The following is a 25,782-nucleotide window of genomic DNA, read 5'->3' on the forward strand; positions in this document are numbered from 1 at the left end:
TCAGTTCCTACTGTGGCCAGAGCCACCTTTACGAATGGCTTCGTTTTCACACTAAGTGCTAGCCAGGACAAGCATCTGCTTGAAATCTGATAGCACAAACGGTCTGGGAATCCTGTAGATTGATTCTGTAATTTTGGTATTTATTTATTCTACAAGAAGAGAATAATCTGGACCTGAAAATCTATGGAGAGTCCACTGGGCCTGGAGAGTCCTGAGTTAACAATCGTTGTTTTCTCTGAACCATCCAGACGAGATCGGACAAGTTTCGGAGCCTGGCCCCATTCTGTCCAGACCAGGAACCTGCACAAGAACAACCAGCATAAGGTTAAAACAAGTTCATCTTAAAACAGCATTTGATCAATCTGACCCATCTGCCCAGACCTCAACAGTTCAATAGTCACCTTCCATTGAGGTGTCACATCAATAGAGGCAGCATGATGCTTTTTGTGCAAGTGTACACTGTAAAGGCATTGTAAGGCAATTGATTGCCTTAACATTTTGAGTTCTGCCAACTTTTGCAGGTTTACAGTGTTACCTTATTTAGACTAAAATCATCATAAATGCATTCATTCATTCATTATCTGTAACCGCTTATTCAGTTTATGGTCAAGGTGGGTCCAGAGCCTACATGGAATCTTTGGGCGCAAGGTAGGGACACACCCTGGAGGGGGCACCAGTCCTTCACAGGGCAACACACACACTCACATATTCACTCACACCTATGGGCACTTTTGAGTTGGCAATCCACCTACCAACATGTGTTTTTGGACCATGAAAGGAAACCCAGAGGAAACCCGCGTGGACACAGGGAGAACACACCAAACTCCTCACAGTCACCTGGAGTGGGACTCGAACCCACAACCTCCAGGTCCCTGGGTCCGTGTGACTGAAACACTACCTGCTGCACAGCCTTTAGGAATTGTTTGAGTGTAAACTGAATTTATTCTCTGACAGATAATTACTCTAAACACTTGCTAAATCAGAAACTCACCCTTTGAGAGGGTGGACAGTGATGGCCCGTGGCTGGTCCAGTTCCTCAGACAAAATCACAGTCCGATACAGACCGTTCAGACGAGAAACCTCAATCAGGTCCAATCCATGATCCGTCCAATAAAGATTACCTTGAGAGAAAAACATATAAGAACAGTCAACCAGCACAGAAACAAGAAAAAGGGAAACTATTCCTGTGTCGAAAATGGCTCCCTATTCACTATTCTCTATATTATTCACTATATAGTGCACTATTACAAAGAGCTGAATTCAGGAGGGTAGATAATGATTTTGAACACTACCTCATGCAGCTTTTCACCAAACAAGACAGTGGATTATGGGTAATCTGATACCTGCTAGTGTTGTACACTACTTTTTGCAGTGCACTGTGGGATTGTTTGAGTGCACTGAGAATTGTCCATTATGTTTTGGACACTACTACAAAATGACAGAACCCCAAAATAGTGCACTATATAGTGAATAGTGAATAGTGCACAGTTTCGCACACAGCGTATGATTCTGTTTAAGGGCGATTGACAGGGGAAAAACTTACATATATTTAAATAATTACTTGTAATAAAATATTTTTACAGTGAGTTATTTCCTTCTCCTGTAAAGGGACCATTTTGGAGATATGTGTTTTTCTTTGGACAGCAACTATATATATTCCTCATGTGTAAAAGTAGAGGTAATAAAAGACTGGGTTTCACAAATAGAGAAAAGCTCTAAAACACAAATAAAGAAACCCACCAAAACATGCATTTTGAACAGACTGTTTTACCACAGCCAAATAAACTTATACACAGAATTCAAATGAATTATTATTTACCGGCAATCCAGTCAACGGCGAGACCCTCAACACGGCCCACCCCGCTGCCCACCACCTCCTCTCTCCACGTCTGATCTCGACCCGCTCTGAAGATCTTCTTGGATCCAATATCGATCCAGTATAGTGTGTCGTTTCCTAGGAGATTGGTTCAGGTTAAATGCGATTGTTTTAATACATTCAATTATGAAGGCTCATAAAAGGGTCAACACTTCAAATCCACCCAATGGGAGAATGTCACTGGTTTTGGATATAAATCTTCGCATGTTCCTCTGGTTGAAAGAAGAGAAGAAGAGCGGTTTGGTTCGAGACACATTTATAAAAACAGATGTTGATGTCTGAAAGCTAATTTGGTACATTTTCAGTCATCATCATCATCGACTGGTGAAGATCGCTGCGGCTTGTGGAGAGGATCTAAAACACTGTGTTTTTGCTGTAGACATGGAGATGTCTGGTTCCATTCATCATCACTGTAAAGAAATGTGTTTCTACCATCCACTATTTCACTCCAAAACTCTGTCCATCTTTTATTTACAGCTCAAACACGAGTTATGGAAGGATTTTGGAAACATACTTTAAGGAACAAAATATGATTCTACTACATGTCCAAAACGTTACATCCTTTACGATGAGTGTATTAGGGTTCACCCATTGTGGAACATACACAGCTTGTATAATGCCCATAGAAATGTAGGAATCTCTTTTGATACCCAGTTTAAATTGAGAGCTTATATTAAGCATGACATGACTTTGTGTGAGACAGAAATAAATAAATAAATAAATGAAATAAAGGTCTAACTCAAAAAATGTAAGTAAAAAAAGAATGTATTTTCAGATTTTCCTGAGTCATCCACACAGCCACAGTGGCCTGAAAGGCTTTATATTGCTGCTCTATAAATTATGCACCATCATGACAGAGAACAAAAGTGTATTTATTAGATATGTATATGCTGGGTTTTTTAAAGCTCTGTCTGGGGCAGAAGAGTCAAGGCTGTTTCTGTCACTTCTGTCTCTCTCTCTCTCTCTCTGTCAATCTCTCTCTCTCTAGCCCATTTTTCCCCAATTGTTTTTTCACACTCTCACAAAGACAGACTCATCCCTGCAGGAGAAAAGGAGCGAGGGAAAAGAGGAGAGTCCTTGTTCACAGAGATCTCCATCACAAAGCCATTTTGGGGAAATTGGTTGAACTTGGCTGAACTGCTGTTAGGCAGCTTTCATGCATCTGCACCTCTTCTGGTTTCCAATAATATTCACTTCTATTTTTCTGTAGAAAAAAATATTCAAAAAATCTGCTGGGAGAATAAACTATTTTTTTCACCTTTGAACGTTATCTGCAATAAGCAGATATATCATTATATATCATTGTATAAATACACTGCTGGAACACTTTATCAGAAACTCGCCATACTACAGTATAAAAAGAGTTTCTAATAAAGTGACAAGTTTATAAGTGTACAGGGTGTTTCTAACAAAGTGGCCAGTGATTAGAAGTGGAAGGGTGGGGTTGTTTCTAATAAAGTGGCCTGTGAATGGAGGTAGATTTTTTTGGGGGGTTCTAATATCAGCGACCACTGCATAAAAGAGAAGGGGTGTGTTTCTAATAAATTGGCACACGAGTAGAAAGAGAAGGGGGCTGTTTCTAATAAAGTGGCCAGTAAGGGGAAACAGAAGTGGAGTGTTTCTAATAAACTGGCCAGTGACTGGAAGTAGAAGTAGAGTGTTCATAATGAAGCTCAGCAAAGATGTATAATTATTACATATCACAAATAAAGACTGAAGTGTCTGTGCTTCTTTCTGAGGAAGATGAATCAGTTTTAAACCCATCACCACACTGATTCCTTCAGACCCTCACCTCAGAAGACAGCTCTGTAGGTGTGCTCTGTAAAATCTACACTATACTCCTGATAAATACCCCTGCTGTCAAAAGAAATGCTTGACAAAAAAACATTACTCACCACTGCCCCTAAAGGTGTTATTATACGTGTTTAAAGTCATAATACCTGTTTTTGTAACGCTCACAACATTTCATTTTAAATTTTCAATTTCATTTTTAAGAACATTATACCATGTTTGGTGTCCTCACCTGCATGGTAGTCCAATCCAGCCGGGGCTAGCTTTCCTGTGATGGGTGTCAGAGCGTCTGAGGGATCCCCAGCATCCAGTGAGATGCCCCTAATCTCCTCATGAGTTGAGTACAGCAGGAACGATCCCATGCCTTCAACAAACACAACCACACACTACAGAACTGTTCAAGTGTATTTGTGTTTTTAAATTACATACTGTAATCAACCCAGTCAGAGATTTTTTTTTTTTTTGTGGGATGGGACATAGTGACACTGGGAAGACATGGGGTATAATAAGGCATTCTGATTTTGTGCTGTTTCTTGTGTCATGTGCAGAGATGTTTAATTTGTCCCACCACATTTAAACATTCAGAGCACAACAAAGACAAGGAGCATGTAAAAATAAGTGTACTGGGTAAAATGTTGAAAACAAGAATGGAGCAGGAAGAGAACAAAGTGAAATTGTCTAAATAACAGGACTTCTGCTCCTCTCTCATGGGCTCTTGTATTGAACCAAGCTGAGGCCCATTCTCATTTAAAGAAACAGATGCTGAAACCAGTCGTTCTGAACAGGGCGGTGGGACACGGTGGTGTGGCATTTGATTTTTGTGATATTTGGAATAAAGCAAAACATCTTTAAGACCAGGGTAACACAGCTAGTGACAGAGAATGTAGTAAAGGAAGTTGTGCACCATGATGCAGGTTCAAAGCACCTTATTGGGGCTTGCAAACACTCATGATCAGGCAACAAGATCCAAAAATGATTCATTCATTCATTATCTTTAACCGCTTATCCAGTTCATGGTCGCGGTGGGTCCGGAGCCTACCTGGAATCATTGGGCGCAAGGCGGGAACACACCCTGGAGGGGCGCCAGTCACAGAGCAACACACTCACACCTATGGACACTTTTGAGTTGCCAATCCACCTACCAAACTCCCCACAGACAGTCACTTGGAGCGAGACTTGAACCCACAATCTCCAGGTCCCTGGAACTGTGTGATTGCGACACTACCTGCTGCGCCACCGTGTCGCCCAGATCCAAAAACACTCTGTGTTATGATTCTTCATAAAGATTATAGTTATGTTTAGGGTCAGGGTTATGTGTCTAGTTACGTTTGGTGGAGGTTGAGGCTGATTTTTGTGCTGAGTCTGTGTCAGAAATTCATGTGTATATTCATGAAAGCCAAACTATACTTTTGTACACTAAATCCTGGGAATGGTTTTGTAGTCAAATATGTACAAAGCCAGCCAGGGATCAGAACACCTACAGGCAGAGGCAAGGTGAGAATTGTATAATTTTAGTACTTTTAATAAGGCAACATAATTGTACCACATTCTATATTAATTGTAGATTTTTATATTGTATTGATTACATGCACACAACTTTTGAAAAGAACGTATTATGTTCTTTTATTTTACACAGTTCTATAATTAAATCTTCACCTGTTCTCCTGGAGAAGAGAATATAATGTACACAACATCACTGTTGTACTTTTAAAGGTACATTTACATTGTTTGTACCTTTAGGAACAACAATGTACCTGTATTGTGTTTTTTTCCCCTGTGTGACCAAGTACAGAAAGAGCCAAGTTCTGTAACAGAATGAATATATGACAATGGTAGCATGGCAAGGCAAGGCCAGTTGAAACACAGTTGGTGTATCTCATTTACTGGGCTGCAACCTTTGAAAGAATCCATTCTCTGCCACATACATGGTAAGTGCTGTCTTATTTCAATAGAATGTAGAGGATCCTTGAAACACGGCAGGGAAACGTGTCCTTCTTTCAGCCAGACCCTGAGGATGTACTGCATGCATCTTTCTCAGCTTCGATTTCCTCAGACGAACCACTTTGAACCCAGAGCAGAGCCAGGTCCTTTGTGTGACGACTGTCTAATGTTATCAGCATTATCAGCTTCTATTAACGACGTACTTTAAAAGGTGAAAACGGGGGCTCCCAAGTTTGGAGTTGACCATATCATAAGGAAACCAACCAGGTTCAATCTTCTGTAATGCCTTAAGCCTGGGAAAGGCTTTTACATTCTGAGCAGATGATAAACAGACTGGGTATCTCATGCTACACAATTGTTTTGACAATATTTATGGAGACTGGAGAAATGTCAGGCACACACTACACAACCCTAAACCCCTGAACCAAACAAGCCTCTTGTGTTTCCTAGGGGACACAGATAGACAACTCACTGCTGTAACTGTTTGCGCTGCTAATTGTGTAGATTCACAAAAGCATAAAAATGGACTTAATGCACGGTCTCTACACACCGTAGAAACTGGAGATTAGAAGAATAGCGCATACTTGAGGCTACATTCCACGTGAAATGGTTCAGAAACATTAACGGTAGCAGTAACATGCTCCAAAGTCCTGTGACATTTAAGGTAGAATGGTAAATTAGAATAAAGTTAGAATAAAGGCTGTAATGGTGTGGTACCACTGTGTTGTTTCTCTTATAAGCGATACTGATTATTTGGGGACATGAGCATCTACACTCTAAAAAGAACCAACTTATTTGAATTGCTTCAATTGGTAACAAGTAATTCAATTAAGTTTATCCAACTTAATTTTTTAAGTTTTTGAAGGTTGAACTTAAAAAATTAAGTTGGATAAACTTAATTGAATTACTTGTTACCAATTGAAGCAATTCAATTAAGTTGGATCAACTCTTCTCTTTTTAGAGTGTATGTAATGTCTTGTAGTTTTCCATAATTTTACTATTTAAACTTGTATTTATTTAACATTACACTTATATAGCACCTTTCTAGAAACCCACACACACACATACGAGAAGCGGCAGCCAAATATGCACAGCGTTCTCTCAACCAGGAAAAACCGTCCACCTGGAGCATTAGGGTTTTACCAAGGACAGAGCGCCAATCCATTTCTGGGCACACACACATACAGATATTCATTTACATACACACACATTTACCAGGACAGTTATTAGAGAAGCCAATTCACCTAACCTCCATGGGGTTTTTGTGGAGACCCTGGAGGAAACCCACGCAGACACGTCCCCAGATAGTCCCAGCGCTGAGTGGCGAAAGTGCTAACCACTAGGCCAACGTGGTTAAAAATAAAATTAAAATCAAGCATGTTTGATATGCTGAGACTGCTCTGAAACACCATGTAAAAGTCTTGTAGTGTAACCTTTAAGTTTAATAAAGCATGCTCCAGGGTGGTTTCCTGCACTGTACCTAATGATTCTGGGGGGCCTCGGGACCCACCTCTAAACAAGATAAGGTAGTTAGAGGAGATGTATGAATGTAAATAAAGCTACAGAAATAAAAAGATGTTCTGAATTAAAAATGTAAAATGCACAACCTTCAGTCTAGTATAAGACTTGGTAATTATTTTACCAGCAAAAGTTACATTTAAAATATACAAGTAGCAAATTTTGTACAGTCACAATGTTAACTTTCTACAGTGAATTTATCCCATAATATTGTAAGAATGATTGTCATACTGTGGTTAGGATAAATCTGTTCAAGGGGACAAATTCCATTCTTTTTTCATACAGGTCTGAGGTCTTCATGAAACATCTGTGACATGCGTTGGACAAAATACCACAGAACGAGTCATTTCCGCACCTGTTTCTTTAAATGATTATGAGCCACATATCTGCTCTTCTTTTGGCTCTGTTTTTTCATGTCTCCATTCTGGTCCTGTCTGTTTTACACTGTCTGACCACGCTTTTGCTTATGGGTCCAGTGATGCTGTGATTGATAACGCTCTGAGGGAGGGGTGGGAATAATAATATCGTGCCTGTGTTTTACACAAGCGGCAGTACAAAATCAAAACGGCTTATTTTATGCCCGTTTACTGATTAGGCCAAAGTCTGACTGTGTGGTCTTCTTTCACAGTTTGTGGGTGTTAGATGCTCCAGATCCCCAAATAAATCTGCACATGTACTGGAAAAGTGGATGGAATTTCTTTTTCATAACATGTCCTCTTTAATAATGTATAAGGTCTCATACTGAATGCAGAGGGTGCAGAATAAATACAGTGAATTGGGTTAAGGCTCATTTGCTTTGTCTAATATCAGACTGTGCTTTAAAAAAACCCTTTGTGTATATTCCTCAATACATTTCTCCTCATTTGTTGCTGGTTAAGAAATAATAAGCTACTCATAGTGTATTTCTGAGAGCTAAAAAACCTGTGGCCAGCTGAAACATTACTGCAGTAATGATTCAATCACAGGCTCTGAAGTCTTATTCAGATCCAAACGAGATTATGAGAGACAGTGTTACCTTGGCAGGTGGAGCGGTCGTCTCGGAGGCTGTATCCCGTTGTACAGGAGCAGATCCGGGAGTTTTCCGAGGTTGGCAAACACAGCTGAGAACATCCGCCATTATTCACCATACACACATTCTCACCTGAACAAACATATCACCCAGAGAGAACCTTAACATGCAGGTATGTGCGTATATTTCCCCAGCTGTGTCACAGAATGTCTGAAAAATGTCAGAGCTGAATTCTCCAGCTGTTTCAGTTTGATCTAGTTCACTGATGCATATCATAAGGCTAAATACATCTGACAGTGGGCTTACACACACAGAGACATTCACTCAAAGGAAAAAGGCAGAGCGTGGACTTTGTTCTTGGACGTCCAGTCAGAAACGGGCTGTTAACTCGTGTGAAATACAGTAACAAGCCAACTGTCCAACTCCCCTGTGTTCTGTGTCCTACAGATAAATGGTACCGTTAATTGGACTGCAGTCTGAAGGCTGAGGGCTGAAGATTTACCTTAAACACTACTTATTTGTCATTTCTTTTTATTCTAATGGCACTTTAAAAGGACCCTTTTCCTCAGAACTAATGAACCTGTCTTTGATAGGAACGCCTTTCTGATAACAGCTTGCTAACAGACAGAACAGAGCAGTATTTACACCTTCAACCTCAACTGGGACATACATCCCCACCTCTGCACTCTTACACCATTAAAACCTTGAAGGAAAATTCAGGGGTCAGAAACAATGCAGAGAACAAGGGCTATAAGATTTCAGTTGTCTGTGTAGAGTCTATTATTATCACGACTCATAACTGCTACTGAGAAGAATAGTGCAACCATTCTTTAAACAATATACACCCTTCAAATTAGTTGTTTAGATCATGTTGTTGTTTTTTTTTTTTTTTTTACACATTTCCCTAATTGTGTTCTTCTTTAGTCTCATAAACGTTTGAAATGAGAGGGCGTGATTATTTGAGTGATACATTTGAGGTGACCTTTATTATAATTAGCGCTGCCAAACTTCCATTAGCACCACATGGGAACAATGCACAATCCTGACCGGCAGCCAATATTCAGCTAAACGGGCAGGCTGTGTTCTCCTCTAAGTGTTTTGAATTGAAGGATAGAACAAGCAGCTAGTGAGCTCCTTCACCCCCATAAAAGTATTTTCTATTCTTTTAAAAAACTGGCACTATACTGCAGATTGATTCAGAGTGTGCTCTCACTAGAAATGAACAGCACCAGAGTTCATTTGGAATCAGATTGAGACCACCTCCTCCCAAGGCTCAGGAAATTCCACATTTGAGTGGGATTACTCCTTTCACACCTGCCCAAATGAACTACATCAAGCAGAGTTTCTCCTTTTTCAAATTGTGGTGTGCTACAAACAAGCGGAACTACCCTGCCTGAGCACGTGGGTCTCAGTCCATTTCTAAATGAATTCTGGTGCAGTTCATTTCAAGTATGAATGCAAAATGAATCAAAGGCATCTAAATGAAACTAGCACAGGGTGTGTTGCTCCAAGATGTAGCAAGTTCCTTTAAAAAAACAAACAAACAAACAAACAAACAAACAAAACAATGAGCTAAAGACAAACCTCCAAATATCTTCTCTCTGTAGTGGAGCTGGATCGCAAAATAAAACTCAAATTAGTTTTTTGTCTTACTTTGGTTGGATTGTAAATGTGTCAGTGTGAACTCAAAGCAAACCCAACAATGTTTTGTTGTTATTTTGTCCAGAGCAAGGGAAACAAACTAGAATCTGAACACACCCTCGGAGTTGAATGCCCTTCTAGAAATTATTAGTTGTACAAAGAATATTTAAAGTGTTATGTGTAACACATAAATGTAATTCACAATTCAACATTTACCTGCACATTTGTCATTTTACAGTAACAGTTGTGTGTAATTAAAAAGTTTGTCATTACTAACATCAGAATCATAATTTTTAAACCATCTAAACTAAAGTTACATATCATTTTGGAAGCAGTATTTTCCCCAAGAACGGCACAAATAAATGCACATGCTTTTGTAGTGTTTTAATAGAACTCATCAACAAATAATTTTTCTCACTAGCCATTTTCAAAGTATTTCATTTTAGATTATATCTTGTTTAATAAAATAACATTTGTCACTTTTAATACTACACAACAGTTACCATAAAATGACAAAAGTGGGATTGTATTTGAATTCTGAATTACAATTATAGGTTACACAAAATGTGCTTTAAAACTTAGTTGTACACCTAATATTTAATTTTATTTACTACAAATTACCTTTGTAAATATCCATGCATACACATTACCTTTTTGTCCATCTTTGTCATAGACTCTGATCTGGACCACTCCAGTGGTCTTGGTTCTCAAAACCTCCATCTTCTTTCCGTCTCTCTTGTTTACTGTCCCCACTTGGGCTAACACGTCATCTGCCCACCACAGCTTATTCCCTGGACACATATCACAAAGATAAGGGCTCATGGTGAATCAGCAGTCTGATAAACACACTGTGAGCCTCAGGTCCTCCCTGGGTGTTTTTAAAATTTTGTTTTATATTATGTATTATTTTTATCCCTCCAAATTTATTCCATTAGTGAACTCAGAATGTCCGAATACTAAAGTGTTGCATTTTTTGGAATCTGTAGAATTTACAAGAATTTAAAATACAAATTATCACCAAACTATTTGGATGCCTTATGGTTATTGAATGTATTAACATATTAGGGGGTATGTATCTCTTTTGATAATGAATTAAGGAGCAAATTCATGTATTGCCTTTGCTCTCCCACAGGCACTTCTAAAGGTGGCGTTAGTGAGTGCTAGAGACAGAATTCTACTTATTGTAGTCTGCATTTAACCTAACGTCTCTAAGGCAAACAATCAGCTATTGGAAAATTATTTGGTTAACAAAGTTCTAAGAGGTAAAAGCACAAATCAAAGGGGTCTATATTCATTATTTCCGCTATGTCTTGGCTCATTTTTATTGCCCCGTCTCTATCTGGCTTTGCCTCAGTGCTTTCTGCTCTCGGACATAGTTAACTGTGCTCAGAAATGCTCAGAACAGCACAAGCTGTGGGTGGAGGGAACGAACCGGAACCGGCTCTGCACACATGGCTTAAAAACAAGGAGTAAAAATGTCTCATGTCTCCTCTGAAGTAATGAGAGACTGTACATTCCTGCACCATTTCTGCAGATATTAGGACATCCTCAGAATCTCCCTCAAGTCTGAGTACTACCACAATTTTGTTACACTAAAGCACACTAGTCTTAGTCATCACAGAGTACAAAGGCAATTTCAATGGATTAGGCTTAATCTATGGTGCCCTGCTATTGTTTTTTTATTTATTTATTTTTTTACTTATATGACCAAGCACATCCAAACGAGGGGAAACTCAGATCAGATTTCCACACTAAGGAGCCTTACTATGCTGCTCACTGAGAAGCACCTACTACCCATCTACTTGAGAGTACACCATTATCCCATTCATCCAGAAAGAATCTAAATTCCACACAGTACCCCATTGCCCCTATTTATCTAAGAGAAGTCATTCAGGAGTACCCCATTACACCTATACACAGGGTGAGTCACAATTGGCAAGACACCCTTTTATTTCTTTGATATGCTACATGACCCTTCCCGACCTTCCCGAGTGAATGTGTGAGTGTGTGTGTGCTGCCCTGTGAAGGACTGGAGTCCCCTCCAGGGTGTATTCCCGCCTTGCGCCCTATGACTCCGGGTAGGCTCTGGACCCACCGCAACCCTGAACTGGATAAGCGGTTACAGATAATGAATGAATGACCACATTCTCATTGGAAAAACTGGCGCTTTATCCAATATGTCGGCTTTCAAGATGGCAGCCACATTCTGGACACAGCCTAAAAGATAGGCCCCTTTTCCCATTACTTGCTGGGGTATTCAGATAAAACGGTGTCCTTTGACTTTTTGACTGACCCTGTAATTGAGTTGCCCATTACACACTGTTGTAAGCTATATCTAACCCTCATTGAGAAACACTCCACTGAGCTGCTTCTTCGGTAGAATGCCACTGCCTGTTAATCCCATATGTTTAAGAGTACCCCTTTACCCCAGTTTACTTGTTTGCCTCATTACATTATGCATAATGCAAAAAGCAGCATCTAACCCCCTTTCATTCGGATAAATTCCACTGAGCCGGTTTATTTAGAGAAGTCTGATACCACGTATTACTTGAGAGCGTGTATCGTCACTCTCGCCAAAGAACAAAATGTATCTCCAAAACTAACTTTACAGGAGAAGGAAAATAACCTTCTTAACTTTCAGTGGAAGTCAGTGTAAAAAGATTTTTTATTCATTCATTCATTCATTTATTTATAGCCTGTAACTGCTTATCCAAATCAGGGTCATGGTGGGTCTGGAGCCTACCCAGAATCAGTGGGCGTGTGATGTGTTAAAAGTAGCATTTTGGAGCATTTCCATTGGTCCATTTATCATGATGTTTTCACACAATGTGAAGGACAGCAGCTGTGTTTAGGAGACTAAAAATAGACACAAATGGAGATTTTTCTTTAGACAGCGATATTTAAAAAAGAACATCGTTGTCCCTGAGAAGTACATAAAGTGTAATACAAATTCTAGTCTTTTTTCTGCTTAAAAACATTTACACCAAACTATGCCGGACAGGTGTATTCCAGATACCCCAGCACTGGGAAACTCCTAGTCTTTATGCTCTCTTAGACATGAGTCGTCATTCCCAGTTCAGCAGACTGACAGGATTCAATGGCTGCTCCATTACTTCTGCCTTCAGGGCTTGAGCTAAGTTTACTACGCGAGATAAAACCCCAGAGGAAAAGACACGCACTCAACCCCAAAGCCCACAGAAGAGTGAGTTCCCTGTTACTGTTAATGTATGAGGAAATAAAGACTTTTCTCTTTCTGGACGCCTCTGACGTGCAGACATTTGCCAAAATGAAATAAAATGAAATGAGGAGAAAAAAACGTATTAATAATTCACCATAATCGCCACCCTTGTTCAATTACTCAGGGGACGGAGCAGTAAAAACGGGGTTAATTAGGCATTAATATTAAAATAATGAGTGTAACAATCAGACAGCAAGGAAACAAGAGAGCGAGACAGAGAGAGAGAAGAGGGAAAGAGACAGCAGAGATGGAAGGCAGGGAGGGAAGGAGCGAGGGAGGAGAAAGAGGGAGAGAGAGACTAAAAAGAAGCTAAAAGAGAACATATTCATGTCGTCATGCTTCATTGAGACATGCTCAGGCAGCTTGTAGAAATTTTAGAGCTTTTTTTTCAGTCATTTTTCACTGGTTTCACACATTTTTCACTCATTTCTTAACTCTTGCACCTGTTCCTGAAGAAGCCCGCAGTCAGAAATCTCTTTAGAAATGCAAAGTACACCCAGACTCCCAGAATCTTCATTTGCTGAGAGCTGTCATATAACCACATCACATACAGGGAAGAGAGAGGGAGAGGGAGAGAGAGAGAGAGAGAGAGAGAGAGAGAGAGAGAGAGAGAGAGAGAGAGAGAGGCTCAAAGTCTCCACTCCACTGTACAAAATGATCTCTTAGGAAGTAAAACCACCTTTAATCTGGTCAATATATCTATGTCCCATTATAAGATTGGTGTAAAATTATTAGAAAATCATTTAATCATTTCCATATATTTAAGTGATTTAATCCAGTGAAAGTGTCTTATTCCAGTAGCAGGTCATTTGACTCGCTTCAAGAAATTATGCCTACAATAAGTCACATGATCAGCTAAATAGAACAAACACAAAAACAAGTATGAATCATTTCATGATCTTCTTACAACAATGTCATAAATAAGAAACACTCTTTACATTCTCTAGTTTTAAGATGATTTCACTTACTACAATTACATTTACACCAACATTTTTAGCCAATCACCCTTTAAAACACCTCAAACCAATGTAAACCTAAAAAATAAACACAACAAAGCCTTATTTTTATGTGTGTAAACTGTTTGCTCGTTTTATCCCATGTTTACTGATTTTAGGAGCTTATAAAAAAAACTAAATGGGTTGTCTTAGTTCATAATCTGTGGATTAATAGGCTGAAAACACCCAAATTAATGTGCTATGTCACCTTTAATACTATCATGGCTGAAATGTGATAAATATCCATATAATTAAGTCAAATGCACAAGCCACAAAAAAAAAAAAAAAAATCACAAATAATTAGAGGGGCCCCAGCTCAATGTTTACAGTAAAATGCTGTGTTCCACAGTGAGAAAGTGACCTTGTTTTTGAGGCTGTTTGGTTCCAAGGTCCTTGCCTTCAATCTGAGAGCATATGCCTTTAAGCTAGACATTTAACCCCTGATTTACCACTCATTCTCTACCTCTCTCAGGCCCTGGCCTCGATATGAGAAGGTTAAAAATGACACAGGCCACTGGTCTTATTATTTATTTTTTAACCTTAATACACCTCTATGAGCTCATTTCTTTCACAAATAGAACCTCATTTCTCATTATTTTTGTTTAGCAAAACTATTTGCATATCACTTTGCAATTACATAGCAATTATATTTAATGCAAAATACATTTCTTACCATATCCTAACCAATTTGCTGGTAATATTGGTTTCAGAGACCTTGCTTTAATTCCAGACCCATTATAAGATTGACAGATATTTGAGATGTTACTACATAGCAATGTTACTACATAGGTAATAACATAGTAATATGTATACATTAGATTTATTTTATGAACAGGTTCAATTGCGTTTGTTGTTGCTAAAACTGACCCAGAACCTGGCAAATAATGTAAATCATGACTGTGCATGCATCAAATTCAAAGTCTAAGAAGATGAGGTGTATGAAAAGTTTGGCACAGATGGTCAAAATGTTTGTTTTTGCTGAGTTTCTAATGTAAAGTAAGGAAACATATAAAGATTTTTGTTTTTAGATTTAGTGCTTGTTTTGCAATATTTTTTTAGAAAATGAAATATGTATTTCTGAAAATATGAAACAAGGTTTATTTTTCCTCATTTGTCAAATTTTATTAAACAATAACTGCTGATTAAGATTAGTGCTAAAATCAAGACCAAAACCAGTTTATTGATTAAAAAAAAGTAGTAAAGATTTTGAATTATTTATACTTTATTCTGTGGTTTATTTCCAAATGTCTATAAAAATTAGTTATGGCTTCCACTGTCTCTGCTATAAAAAATATGTCATATTTGAAATTGAGCTGAATGTGTTTTTTCTTGAAGTTCAGCACAAAATTTTGTGGTGGTTAACCTAACTGAAGAGTATAGTTCCAGATGTTGCACACAACGTAACAGTAAAAACAGCCCCAGACTTAGTGAGCAGTTAAAAATGCACATTACTGTTAATATAAGACTGTTCACAGTGTTCACAGTACAACAGTGACTTGTTTGTCTGTGTTAGTCAATTCAAATGAAGGTTTTATTTGAACATGTAGAAAATGGCTGTTTTATTCTGTTTAAATGTATTGCTGATTTTCAAAGACAATACAAATAATATAGTTTCCAATGGCCTCTGGTGAAGGTGCTACACTCTGATCCCTAAATCAATCACGTAAAGCTGAGACAAGGCCGAGACGTTGATGAGGGAGGATATGTCACTTAATTTTATCATAGCCCTATGAACCCTATGTATATAGCTATTAAAGATAAAAATACACAATAAAGAATTATTTAAGCTTTTTAGTTTATATTTGTTGATCTAATGCATTATTATTTGATGTGAAACCTACAAAAACCTTGAAAACCTATAAATCAATAATAGGAATATTTTTTTGCTGATGACTCATAGTTTTCTGCCCAGAGACAGCGTGAGATGTCATTTGAGTCAAAACGAAACTGAAAGTAAACGCCGTCTTTCTTGTTCCTTTGCAGCATCTTTTTTTCTGATTTTAGAGAATATCATTAGAATCTTTCATGACGAACATGACACACAAATTTTGAAGGTTAGAAACGGTAGGATCTGCGCTTTCTAACGGTATACGGAGCTCACAGACGCATTCAGACATTCAAGACTTACAAAGCTGATTATATAAGGTGTGTTTCTACCCCGCAAAATGCGGGGTTAGGGTTGATTTTAATGACTGTTTTGCCTCTTTTATTTTTGACTGATTAAATGCACTTTCCATTGAAAAGGACAAAATTAAGATGAATGCATTCATTCATTGACTGTAACCACTTATCCAGTTCAGGGTCGCTCTGGGTTAGGAGCCTACCCGGAGACTTTGGTCCTTCACAGGGCGACATACACACACATTCACTCACACATATTCATGGACACTTATGAGTCACCAATCCACCTACCAACATGTGTTTTTGGACTGTGGGAGGAAACCGGAGCACCCGGAGGAAACCCACGCGAACACTGGGAGAACACACCATACTCCTCACAGACAGTCACCCGGAGCGGGACTCGAACCCACAACCTCCAGGGACCTGTGCTACTGTGTCGCTCCATGAATGCATTAAAATAATAATAATAATAAAAAAAAATAAAATAAAGAAACGTAATGAAACTTAATAGAATATACTCAAAGCAGTGTAAATCTTAGTTTTATTTTTCACTACAGAAAGAAGAGAGGACATGATTACATGCAAAACAGGGAGATCAGAGAAGATAGAGAAGATGGAGGAGACTATGGGGGTGATATAATGTGCGCACCAGATGCTAAAAGTCAGGATCACTGATGATCCTGCACCTGAAACAGCTGCTTCACTGCCACAGTGATCAGCATCAATCCCCACAAGCATGAAGAATACGCTCGGAAACACAGCAACCCACATCCATCACACTCCTCTCATTTCCCACACTGATCTAACAGCACTTTCCTGTGTTTTCACGTCCTAATAATTCTGATTATGTTGGATATTAAAGGTTGGCGATGCTGGTGAAATACAGAGCAGTTGCTCTAAAGCATTTTAATAAAAATTTTAGATGAACTATATTACTGGCACCATTTAGTTATTAATTGTCATGATTTGCTGTTTTTTGGCATCAAAAAAACTCAAATAAATAAATAATAAAGTATACATAAATAAATATAGAAGCAAAATCTCAAACCTAAGGATCAATTACATAACCAAGCAGGTATGTAAATATGTATTAATAATGTAACTACGCTGAATCAGTCATGGGCGGCACGGTGGCGCAGCAGGTAGTGTCGCAGTCACACAGCTCCAGGGGCCTGGAGGTTGGGGGTTCGATTCCCGCTCCGGGTGACTGTCGGGTGTGTTCTCCCCGTGTCCGCGTGGGTTTCCTCTGGGTGCTCCGGTTTCCTCCCACAGTCCAAAAACACACGTTGCAGGTGGATTGGCGACTTGAAAGTGTCCGTAGGTGTGAATGTGTCTGTGTTGCCCTGTGAAGGACTGGTGCCCCCTCCAGGGTGTATTCCCGCCTTGCGCCTGATGATTCCAGGTAGGCTCTGGACCCCCCGCGACCCTAAATTGGATAAGCGGTTACAGATAATGGATGGATGAATCAGTCAAGTTCTTCTTCATGTTATGCAACAGCCTGACACCTAGTGACACCTAGTGCCCTGGAGGTTTCAGAGATTCTATAAATTTGCTTTAAACGTGGCTGTTGCCATGTAAGGGCCCCGTTCTATGGAGCATAAACTGACAGCAATCATCACAGACAGTTTGATTCTGCATCTCATATGATGATTATAATGTATAATGCATTTACAGGCAGCACAGTGGTGCAGCAGGTAGTGTCGCAGTCACACCGCTCCAGGGACCTGGAGGTTGTGGGTTCAAGTACCACTCCAAGTGACTGTCTGTGAGGAGTTTGGTGTGTTTTCCCTGTGTCCGTGTGGGTTTCCTCCAGGTGCTCTGGTTTCCTCCCACGATCCAAAAACACGTTGGTAGGTGGACTGGCGACTCAGAAGTGCCCCATAGGTGTGAGTGTGTGTATGTGTTACCCTCCAGAGCATTTTCCCACCTTGCGGGTAGGCTCCGGACCCACCATGACACTGAACTGGATAATTATACAGACAATGAATGAATACACTTAAAAAAGTACAACAACAAAAATATGACCTTAAAATGAGAAAATATTAGTGAAACAGCAACAGCAACAAAATGATGTCATTCTCTGCTCAGATGTTAAAATGATATAAGAAGGCCTTCACATTTACAAAAATATCCCCCGACTCCCATTAGCCTTATATCACTAGTGTGTGAATAAAATAAAGCAAATAATAATAATAATTCCTTCAGAGAGTGAGAATGTCACAATCGATCAACTACATTTAGGGTAAGGTAGGGAAACCGAGCTGAATTGGATTTTGGGCTTTCACTTTAAAAGACACAAAAATAGAAAATAATAAAATAGAACAGCTGCTGTCTCAAATAATCATCAGAAGGCTTCTCTCTGCTTCATGTAGAATCACAGTCTGAAATGAAAACCATTCAAGTATTGTTTCATGTTAGTTATAATACCCACTTAATAAATAATAACCTCATAAATCAATTAAAACGTGTCAATGAGATAAAGAAGGTTTCCTTGGTCACATTGTCAGAGCAGATGGTGCCGGAGGTCTGCGAGAATGGAGAGAATATAAAGGAGTGAATAGAGAAACAGAAAGAGAGAAGCAAGAATGAGAGACAAAAAGAGAAAAAGAGTCAAACTGAAAGAGACGGAAAGAGGTTCGGGCTCCAGGTCGCCAGGGACTCATCTGACTCCACTCAGTGGGGAAAAAAATAAAAAAATAGACCCGAAGCTTTGAATGGGCTTTGAGTCATCAATGCAGAGGAAGGAAAACAAAACATACTGCCGTGAAAAGGAGAGAAGATGAAGATGAAGAGGAATATGAGGGAAATCCAGTGAAAATAATAACGTATCTGACATCAGTGAGGCTTTAGCTTCGCAGAATCACTACAGATCAACACAAACACGAAGCTCTCAAACAGCTGAGCTTCACAAAGGAACACGTCTTTATTAGCAGGATTATGAGGAGGAAGAAGAAAAACCCCAGAGCGAGAAATGATATCATATCATCTCTGAACTGAAACTGACTGCGAAAAGGGCGTATTCACTGCTGTAATGTGGAGCTTTCAAATAAAGATCCAAACCAGACACTGCTTTCACATTCACTATGGGCCCAAAAATTTACAGACAACTCGTTTAACGAGTGATTACTGAATGTTAAGATGCTGACATAAATCTAACTGCATTGAAAACTGTCCAGTAGAAAGCGACACTACGAAGCAGCTGCATATGTCTCTTTATTGTTCCTCTGAGGAAACAGATCTCTAGCAGTCATTTCCAGAGAGTCTCTTTTACACAGTGATAGAAAACAGGGAAACATGAAGAAAGCTCTGATTCCACCTTCTGATTCATTTTACAAGGTGTATAAATAAGTTTTAAAGCATTTCTTGTGTAACGTAAATTGTAATTCAAAATTCTAACACTCTACCACTCATGTAGTATAGTACATTTTTTAAAATGGCAAGTGAGAAGAATTTATTTGTCACTAAACCCATTCCAACAACAAAAAGCATTTCAAAAGTATGTGCATCAGTGTGTTCTGTTGATGGGGATAACACTGTATCCAAAATAGGGATGGGCGATATGGCCCTAAAATAGTATCACGGTATTTCAGTGCATTTTGGCAATAACGATATTATTGGCAATGTGACAAAACACTAAAAAATCAATATTATATTAATATGAATTATATTACATTGAATATATTTAATATATATTAATAATAGTAAAGACTTCTTTCATTTGTAACATAATACCATGGTCTATTGTACTTCACTGTGGCAAAATGACTCATGCATAGAACGTATGCCATATTATGAGTAACTGCATGATGTCATTACTTTAAAAAGTCTGAATATCACAATATTGATTTTTTTTATCATTTTAAAAATTATGATGATATCATTGCGAATGATACGATATAGCACAGCCCTTTTCCAAAAGAGTTTTGATTTAGACGATTTAAAATGGTGATCGATGTTAGCGATTGTGAACGTGAACATGGAATCACTGGGCAAAAACCGGGAACACACCCTGGAAGGGGCACCCGTCCATTGCAGGGCAACACACACTCAGACATTCCCTCACACCTATGGACAATTTTGAGTAGCCAATCCCCCTACAAAATGTTTAGGACCCTGGAGTGACAGTGATTGCCCGTATTAATACTCTAGTATTAATTACACGAGTATTTCTAGTATCAACTTAGTATTAATATTTATATTTTAGCACTAGTTAGATATTTTAAACAGATTTTATTTTGTTATATATTATTATTAATAAAATGACAGTCATTATTAATGCTATGTAACAGTTACCATAATATAACAAATGAGCAGGAGAATGACTGAATTATAATTATACATTACACTAAAACACTTTAAACATTATTCACTTATTATTATTCATTATTATTTTTTGAGTCATTATATTTAATTAGAACTGATTTCAAAATCAACACAACTGAATCGTCACTTATTACACTGACCGACTCACCCATAACTGCCAGAGCCGTCGCCTTCATCAGATCCTTCTTCAAACTGTCAATCACTTCCAGACCACTCCCATCCAGATTACATCTGTTAATGGTTCCATTCCCAGAGCTGATCCAATAGAGTTTACTGGAAGAGTAGTCTATACACAAGCCTGTGGGGGAGAGGGAGGGTTATCGGAGCAAAGTGTAGGTGTCTCCAGTAGAAGTGTCCAATGAGTAGGAGTAAAGGAGGGTGTTTCTAATAAAGTGGCCAGTGTATGGACATATGAGATTTTTCTAATAGCTGGGGATTTGATGGAATAACAGTACTGCTGTTGTTTTTCATTAGACAGTAAACAAGTGTCAAGACAGAGCATATCCACTCGGGTCTAATCTCCCTTTCCTCAGGGGGAGTTGTTTATTTGTTTATAATGGCATTAGTGTCTGAAACCAGCCGAGCTTGTCTCCGCACATCAGCTCTACCTCCATCTTCACCATCTACATCACACACATAATCAGTGTTATTAAAGACTGGCCTCTGGCTGTAGATCATAGGCACTGGGTGTCAAAAATATTTAGAATAAATTAATAAATACAAAGGCAGAGAGGAGAATGGGGTCTCTCTGTGTGTGTGAGATAATGCAACTTTTCTGCCATTTTTCCCATAGAAACACTGTGAAGGAAGTAATATATGGTACAGACATTTTAGATTTGTCCCCTCCCCTCATCAGTGTACAACAAGTCCTTTAAATCCTTTATGAACCTTCCATTTACAAACTTTCAAACATGAGAACGTCTGAGTCCATTTGTTGAGAATTTGTCTGTTACAGTCTCATCTATGACAAAACGAAGACATCACTAGTTCGATTCTTCAATATGGTGGATAAACCTGATTCTTGTTATGAACTTCAACCAGTGCCATCCACACCAGGTGTTACCAGTCCCCCCCCTTGCTCCTCCTCCTTCTCCAGTGCTGTGTGCCATAGGCTAACTCCAATGCTAGATTCCTAGGCTAACTTTCTTGGACTTGCAAATTGGCCTGTCACAACAGGCATTTGTTTAGATCAATATATTGTCCCAGATATAATGGCAATAAACATTATTATTGATATGTTGAGTCCATTTTATGCCACAGATAAAAAAATAACATAACAGCACAATAAAAAATGACACCCATTTAAAGAGCAATTAATCTGTAACAAAATATAGTTTTTAAGAATATTCAGACATTGGAATATAAAAATATATATATTCAAATAGATTAAATAAACCATACTAGATAAACATAAATTTGACAAAATCTAAAATAAAACCATTGTTTTAAAATATAGTTGCAGATGACTATGATTACAGATTAAATATGTCAAAAACAAAAACGGAGAAGAATGAGAAACAAGCAGAAATGACTCCTGGGTGCTCTCGCTGAACTGAACTGTGGCTCATTCTCATTTAAAGGAATAAAGCTGTTTAGACAGGAGGGGAAAGCTGCAATATTTTGACCAAATAAAGTCACAGATGTTTCATTAGTTTCCCATTGAACTGTAATGAACTTGTGGAAAAGGGGTATAATACGTCCCATTCAATTTGAGACAGTATTCATTTATTCATTCATTCATTATCTGTAACCGCTTATCCAGTTCAGGGTCACGGTGGGTCCAGAGCCTATCTGGAATCATTGGGCGCAAGGCGGGAATACACCCTGGAGGGGGCTTGTGACAGTATGATTAAAGCAATTGATATAGAAATATCTGAGATGCCTATAAATCATGTGAAAAATTGGTTATACGCCTCCTGCTTTCCTTAGGTTTGTTGTTTGTTTTGTTTGTGTAAGGAACACAAGAAATACACCCACTAAACATCTGCTCGCTAAGATATGTAGCTAAATATAATATCACATATTGTGATAAAAAAAGAAGTCACAAAAACATAAACAAAAAACAAAAAAAGTATTTGGACACCTGCTCATCTACTGTTTCTTCTGAAATGAAGGGACTTATTCACTCAGAAGTCTGTTCTATAACTACTCTGCCAGTCAATAGATGAAAGAACACTGCTGGCATTGCTATGAGGATCTAAGCAGCAGCCACATGAGCGTTAGTGAGCTGAGGTACTGATGTGGGATGAGCAAGTTCTGGCATTGTCCCACAGATATTGAATAAAGTCCATCTCTCCAGAGAACACAGTTCCACTGATCCACTGATCTGGAAGACTCTTAGCATTGAGTCTGGCGGTATTAGGCTTATGTGAACCTGAGCTTAAGAGTCATATTCCATGTCATGCTTTTCTATGACAATTACATAATACATTCCCTTCATTTCACAAGAAATGTTTGATAAGGTGTGCACAATTTGATGGTCATATAGTGTATAGCTGTATGTATCTACCGACGGGTTCTTTCTGGTTTTGGTGGAGGATCTTGCTGTTGCTGCCGTCCATGTTGGCCATGTTTATGGTGTTTCCATCAGTCCAGTACATTTTCCTGTGGAAAAACAAACAAACATAACAGTGAGTTCAACAGTGAGTGAGTATATATATTAAAGATTTAAGGATTAAATACTGCTAATTTAAGAAACACCCTCTGCCAACCCAGTGTTTAGACTCTCAATAGAAAAACATGAAATGAAAGTGGGATACTCTGGAGCATCTGCACATGATCCTAATTTTTCCATGCCCAATGATGTGGTCTGAACCCACAACACACTGGAGGTCAAGACACTGCAGCTGTGTGACAGTGTCATTTCCATGCTGCCATCAAATGAATGAATAAATCAATTATTTATCACCATCAAAGTTTAATTATAGTTCATTTCAGTGAGCGAAGTGAGTTGCTAGTTAGATGTTTTTATGTGAAACAACAAACAGATACTGAAGTGGATCATTTAGGAGGCTTTGCAGCTAGATGCTCATTTGAACGTAAGAAAAAAAAAGAAACACCTTTCAGGACCTGGTACTAAGCTCAAAGCACAATTGGACCTTTGGGCAACCACTGGACCTCTGAAAATGTGAAGATCTGAAACTTCACCCTCACTAGACATCTGCTTTGAAGAACAGGGGGAAAAAACAACAACAACAACAAAACCCTAACAAAACAAAACAAAAAGATTTGCGACTCAGAGGACCCCTTTGCCATTAAAAGTGCTCCCTTTTCCTCATGCTTTTTTACTTTATTAGATCACAATGGAAGTGAGGTGGCATGGATGGCATTATATGATGAATCTATGCTGTTTTCAATTAAAACACATATAAAGTATATGTTTTTCATGTTAAAAACCACAACTGATTTTTTAAAAGCTTTTCCTTCTGAAACAGACCAATGCACAACTTGAAAATGTACAATTACCCTAGTCTCTCTGAAGGATTATATTTGTCCTTCATCAGTCCGCCACTGGGGAAAAAGCACCCAAACATTGGGCTGCGGAACAGTGGAACTATGTTCTCTGGGCTGATGTTCTCACTCCATCCAATACCTCTGGAAAAATTTGAGATCCAGACTACTTGACCTAATACTCTTGTAGGTGCCATCAAATCCTCACAGAAATGTTCCAAGCTTTCTCAGACAAGAAGAATTACTGTAAGTCAATGCAGAATGGATTAATTCCAAGATCTTTTGTAGCATTTCTATTGGTTCAATTCATGATATAATGTACAGGACTATGTAAACAAACAACCTTATATATGACCTCACTCGCGCTGCCATATGTTTCATTCACATGCGTGGGCATATACATGGTTACTCATCCCTACAGCAATCTGCTGTTTATTCACGCTCTACCAAGTGATGTTTACATGTAAACAGATGATAGAACGATGCGGCTCACTGCGAGTTACTGTTATGGTTGAGAAGGTAGAGCTTTTAAGTTTTAAGGTGGAGAATACAAAAACAAAAGGAGCTCCAACAAATAACAGGCCTCCGTCTGCAGGGAAGCCAAATAAGGAATAAATCTTTCATATTCGTCCACATATATCGGGCATCTTGTGTAATTCTAAGTGATGGATGACTTTCAGAAACATCTAAGGAGCCATTAACATCTGGACAAATCTTCCAAAATAATAAAAAACAGAATTCAAACAACATAACAGCAACGGCAGGCATATTATAAACGCTAAATGCAGTGTAAACAATAGTTCCTTTGCCTTTGTGATGTATGCAAATGAGCCGTCTGTCACTGACCGGCAAAAACAGAGGAAGATAAATACTGGCATTTGATTGGCTGCTGCCCGGTGCTGGCTCGTTAAGAGCGCCTTAACGAGCATATCTGTTCTGCCAGCTTTAATAAGCCTTGTGAGTGACTGTGTGTTGAGTTCACACACATACACACGCATTCACACATACACATTTCAGAGCTCAGTAATCAAATCCATGACCAACAGGCCGACAGCAATTAACATCAAAAGCTCCAGTATGAAACTATACAGCCTTCATATTAAAGATATGAGTAATTTAGGGTTTTATACAGGTTTGTCTGCATTTGTATGCAAACGTTTATGTCCCACCAGTTGACTGATATGTTTTGATGAATTTCTACGTGGAAATACTCCTTGTTTCTACACCCACTGTCCATTTTATCAGCTCCAATGAACATATATGTGCACTATATAATTTTACAATTGCAGACTGTGGTTAACAGACTGTAATCTGTTGCTCTGCATGGTTTGTTTTCCCCTTTTCGCCTTGTAAGGATCTCCACAAGACTACCACAAAGCAGGCATTATTTGGTCAGAGACAGTAGCTCATCTGTTGTTGTGTTGGCTATCCTCTAGTCCCTCAATGGTGGTCATTGGACACTGCCCACAGAATGCTGTCGGCGGGCTATTTTTGGTTGGTGGACTATTCTCAGTCCAGCAGTGACACTGAGATGTTTAAAAACTCAAGAAAGCACTGCTGTGTCTGATCCACAAACACTAATACGCCACCACCACATCAGTGTCACTGCAGCACGGAGAGTGATCCACCACTGAAATATCACCTGCTCATTGGTGAGGTTCTTTAGGCGTCCTGACTACTAAGGACCAGGGTGAATAGGGGCAAACAAAGTATGCACAGCAACAGATGGACTAAAGTCTGTAATTGTAAAACTACAAAGTGCACTTATATGTTCAGTGAAGCTGAGAAAATTGAAAATGTGTGGAGAAACAAGAATGGCCAAATATGGCCAAGATTTATATCCCAATATATTTCTTAATTTCTGTCAATATGATATAAT

General features: G+C 38.8%; 1 protein-coding gene across 1 annotated transcript in view; it reads right to left on the bottom strand.

Moving 5' to 3' along the window:
* Positions 1 to 25,782, bottom strand: part of LOC136676248 (low-density lipoprotein receptor-related protein 1B-like) — a gene marked incomplete at its 5' end in the record, with an annotated part of 218,771 nt that overhangs the window by 90,641 nt on the left and 102,348 nt on the right. Inside the window, 8 exons of the mRNA XM_066653107.1 lie at positions 174 to 300; positions 992 to 1,121; positions 1,820 to 1,954; positions 3,900 to 4,031; positions 8,142 to 8,267; positions 10,427 to 10,567; positions 20,602 to 20,751; positions 22,963 to 23,057. Coding sequence (XP_066509204.1) covers positions 174 to 300; positions 992 to 1,121; positions 1,820 to 1,954; positions 3,900 to 4,031; positions 8,142 to 8,267; positions 10,427 to 10,567; positions 20,602 to 20,751; positions 22,963 to 23,057 — 1,036 coding nt within the window. The remainder of the gene's footprint in view (positions 1 to 173; positions 301 to 991; positions 1,122 to 1,819; positions 1,955 to 3,899; positions 4,032 to 8,141; positions 8,268 to 10,426; positions 10,568 to 20,601; positions 20,752 to 22,962; positions 23,058 to 25,782) is intronic.

Source organism: Hoplias malabaricus, chromosome X2 (assembly GCF_029633855.1).
Source record: "Hoplias malabaricus isolate fHopMal1 chromosome X2, fHopMal1.hap1, whole genome shotgun sequence".
Taxonomy (NCBI): Eukaryota; Metazoa; Chordata; class Actinopteri; order Characiformes; family Erythrinidae; genus Hoplias; species Hoplias malabaricus.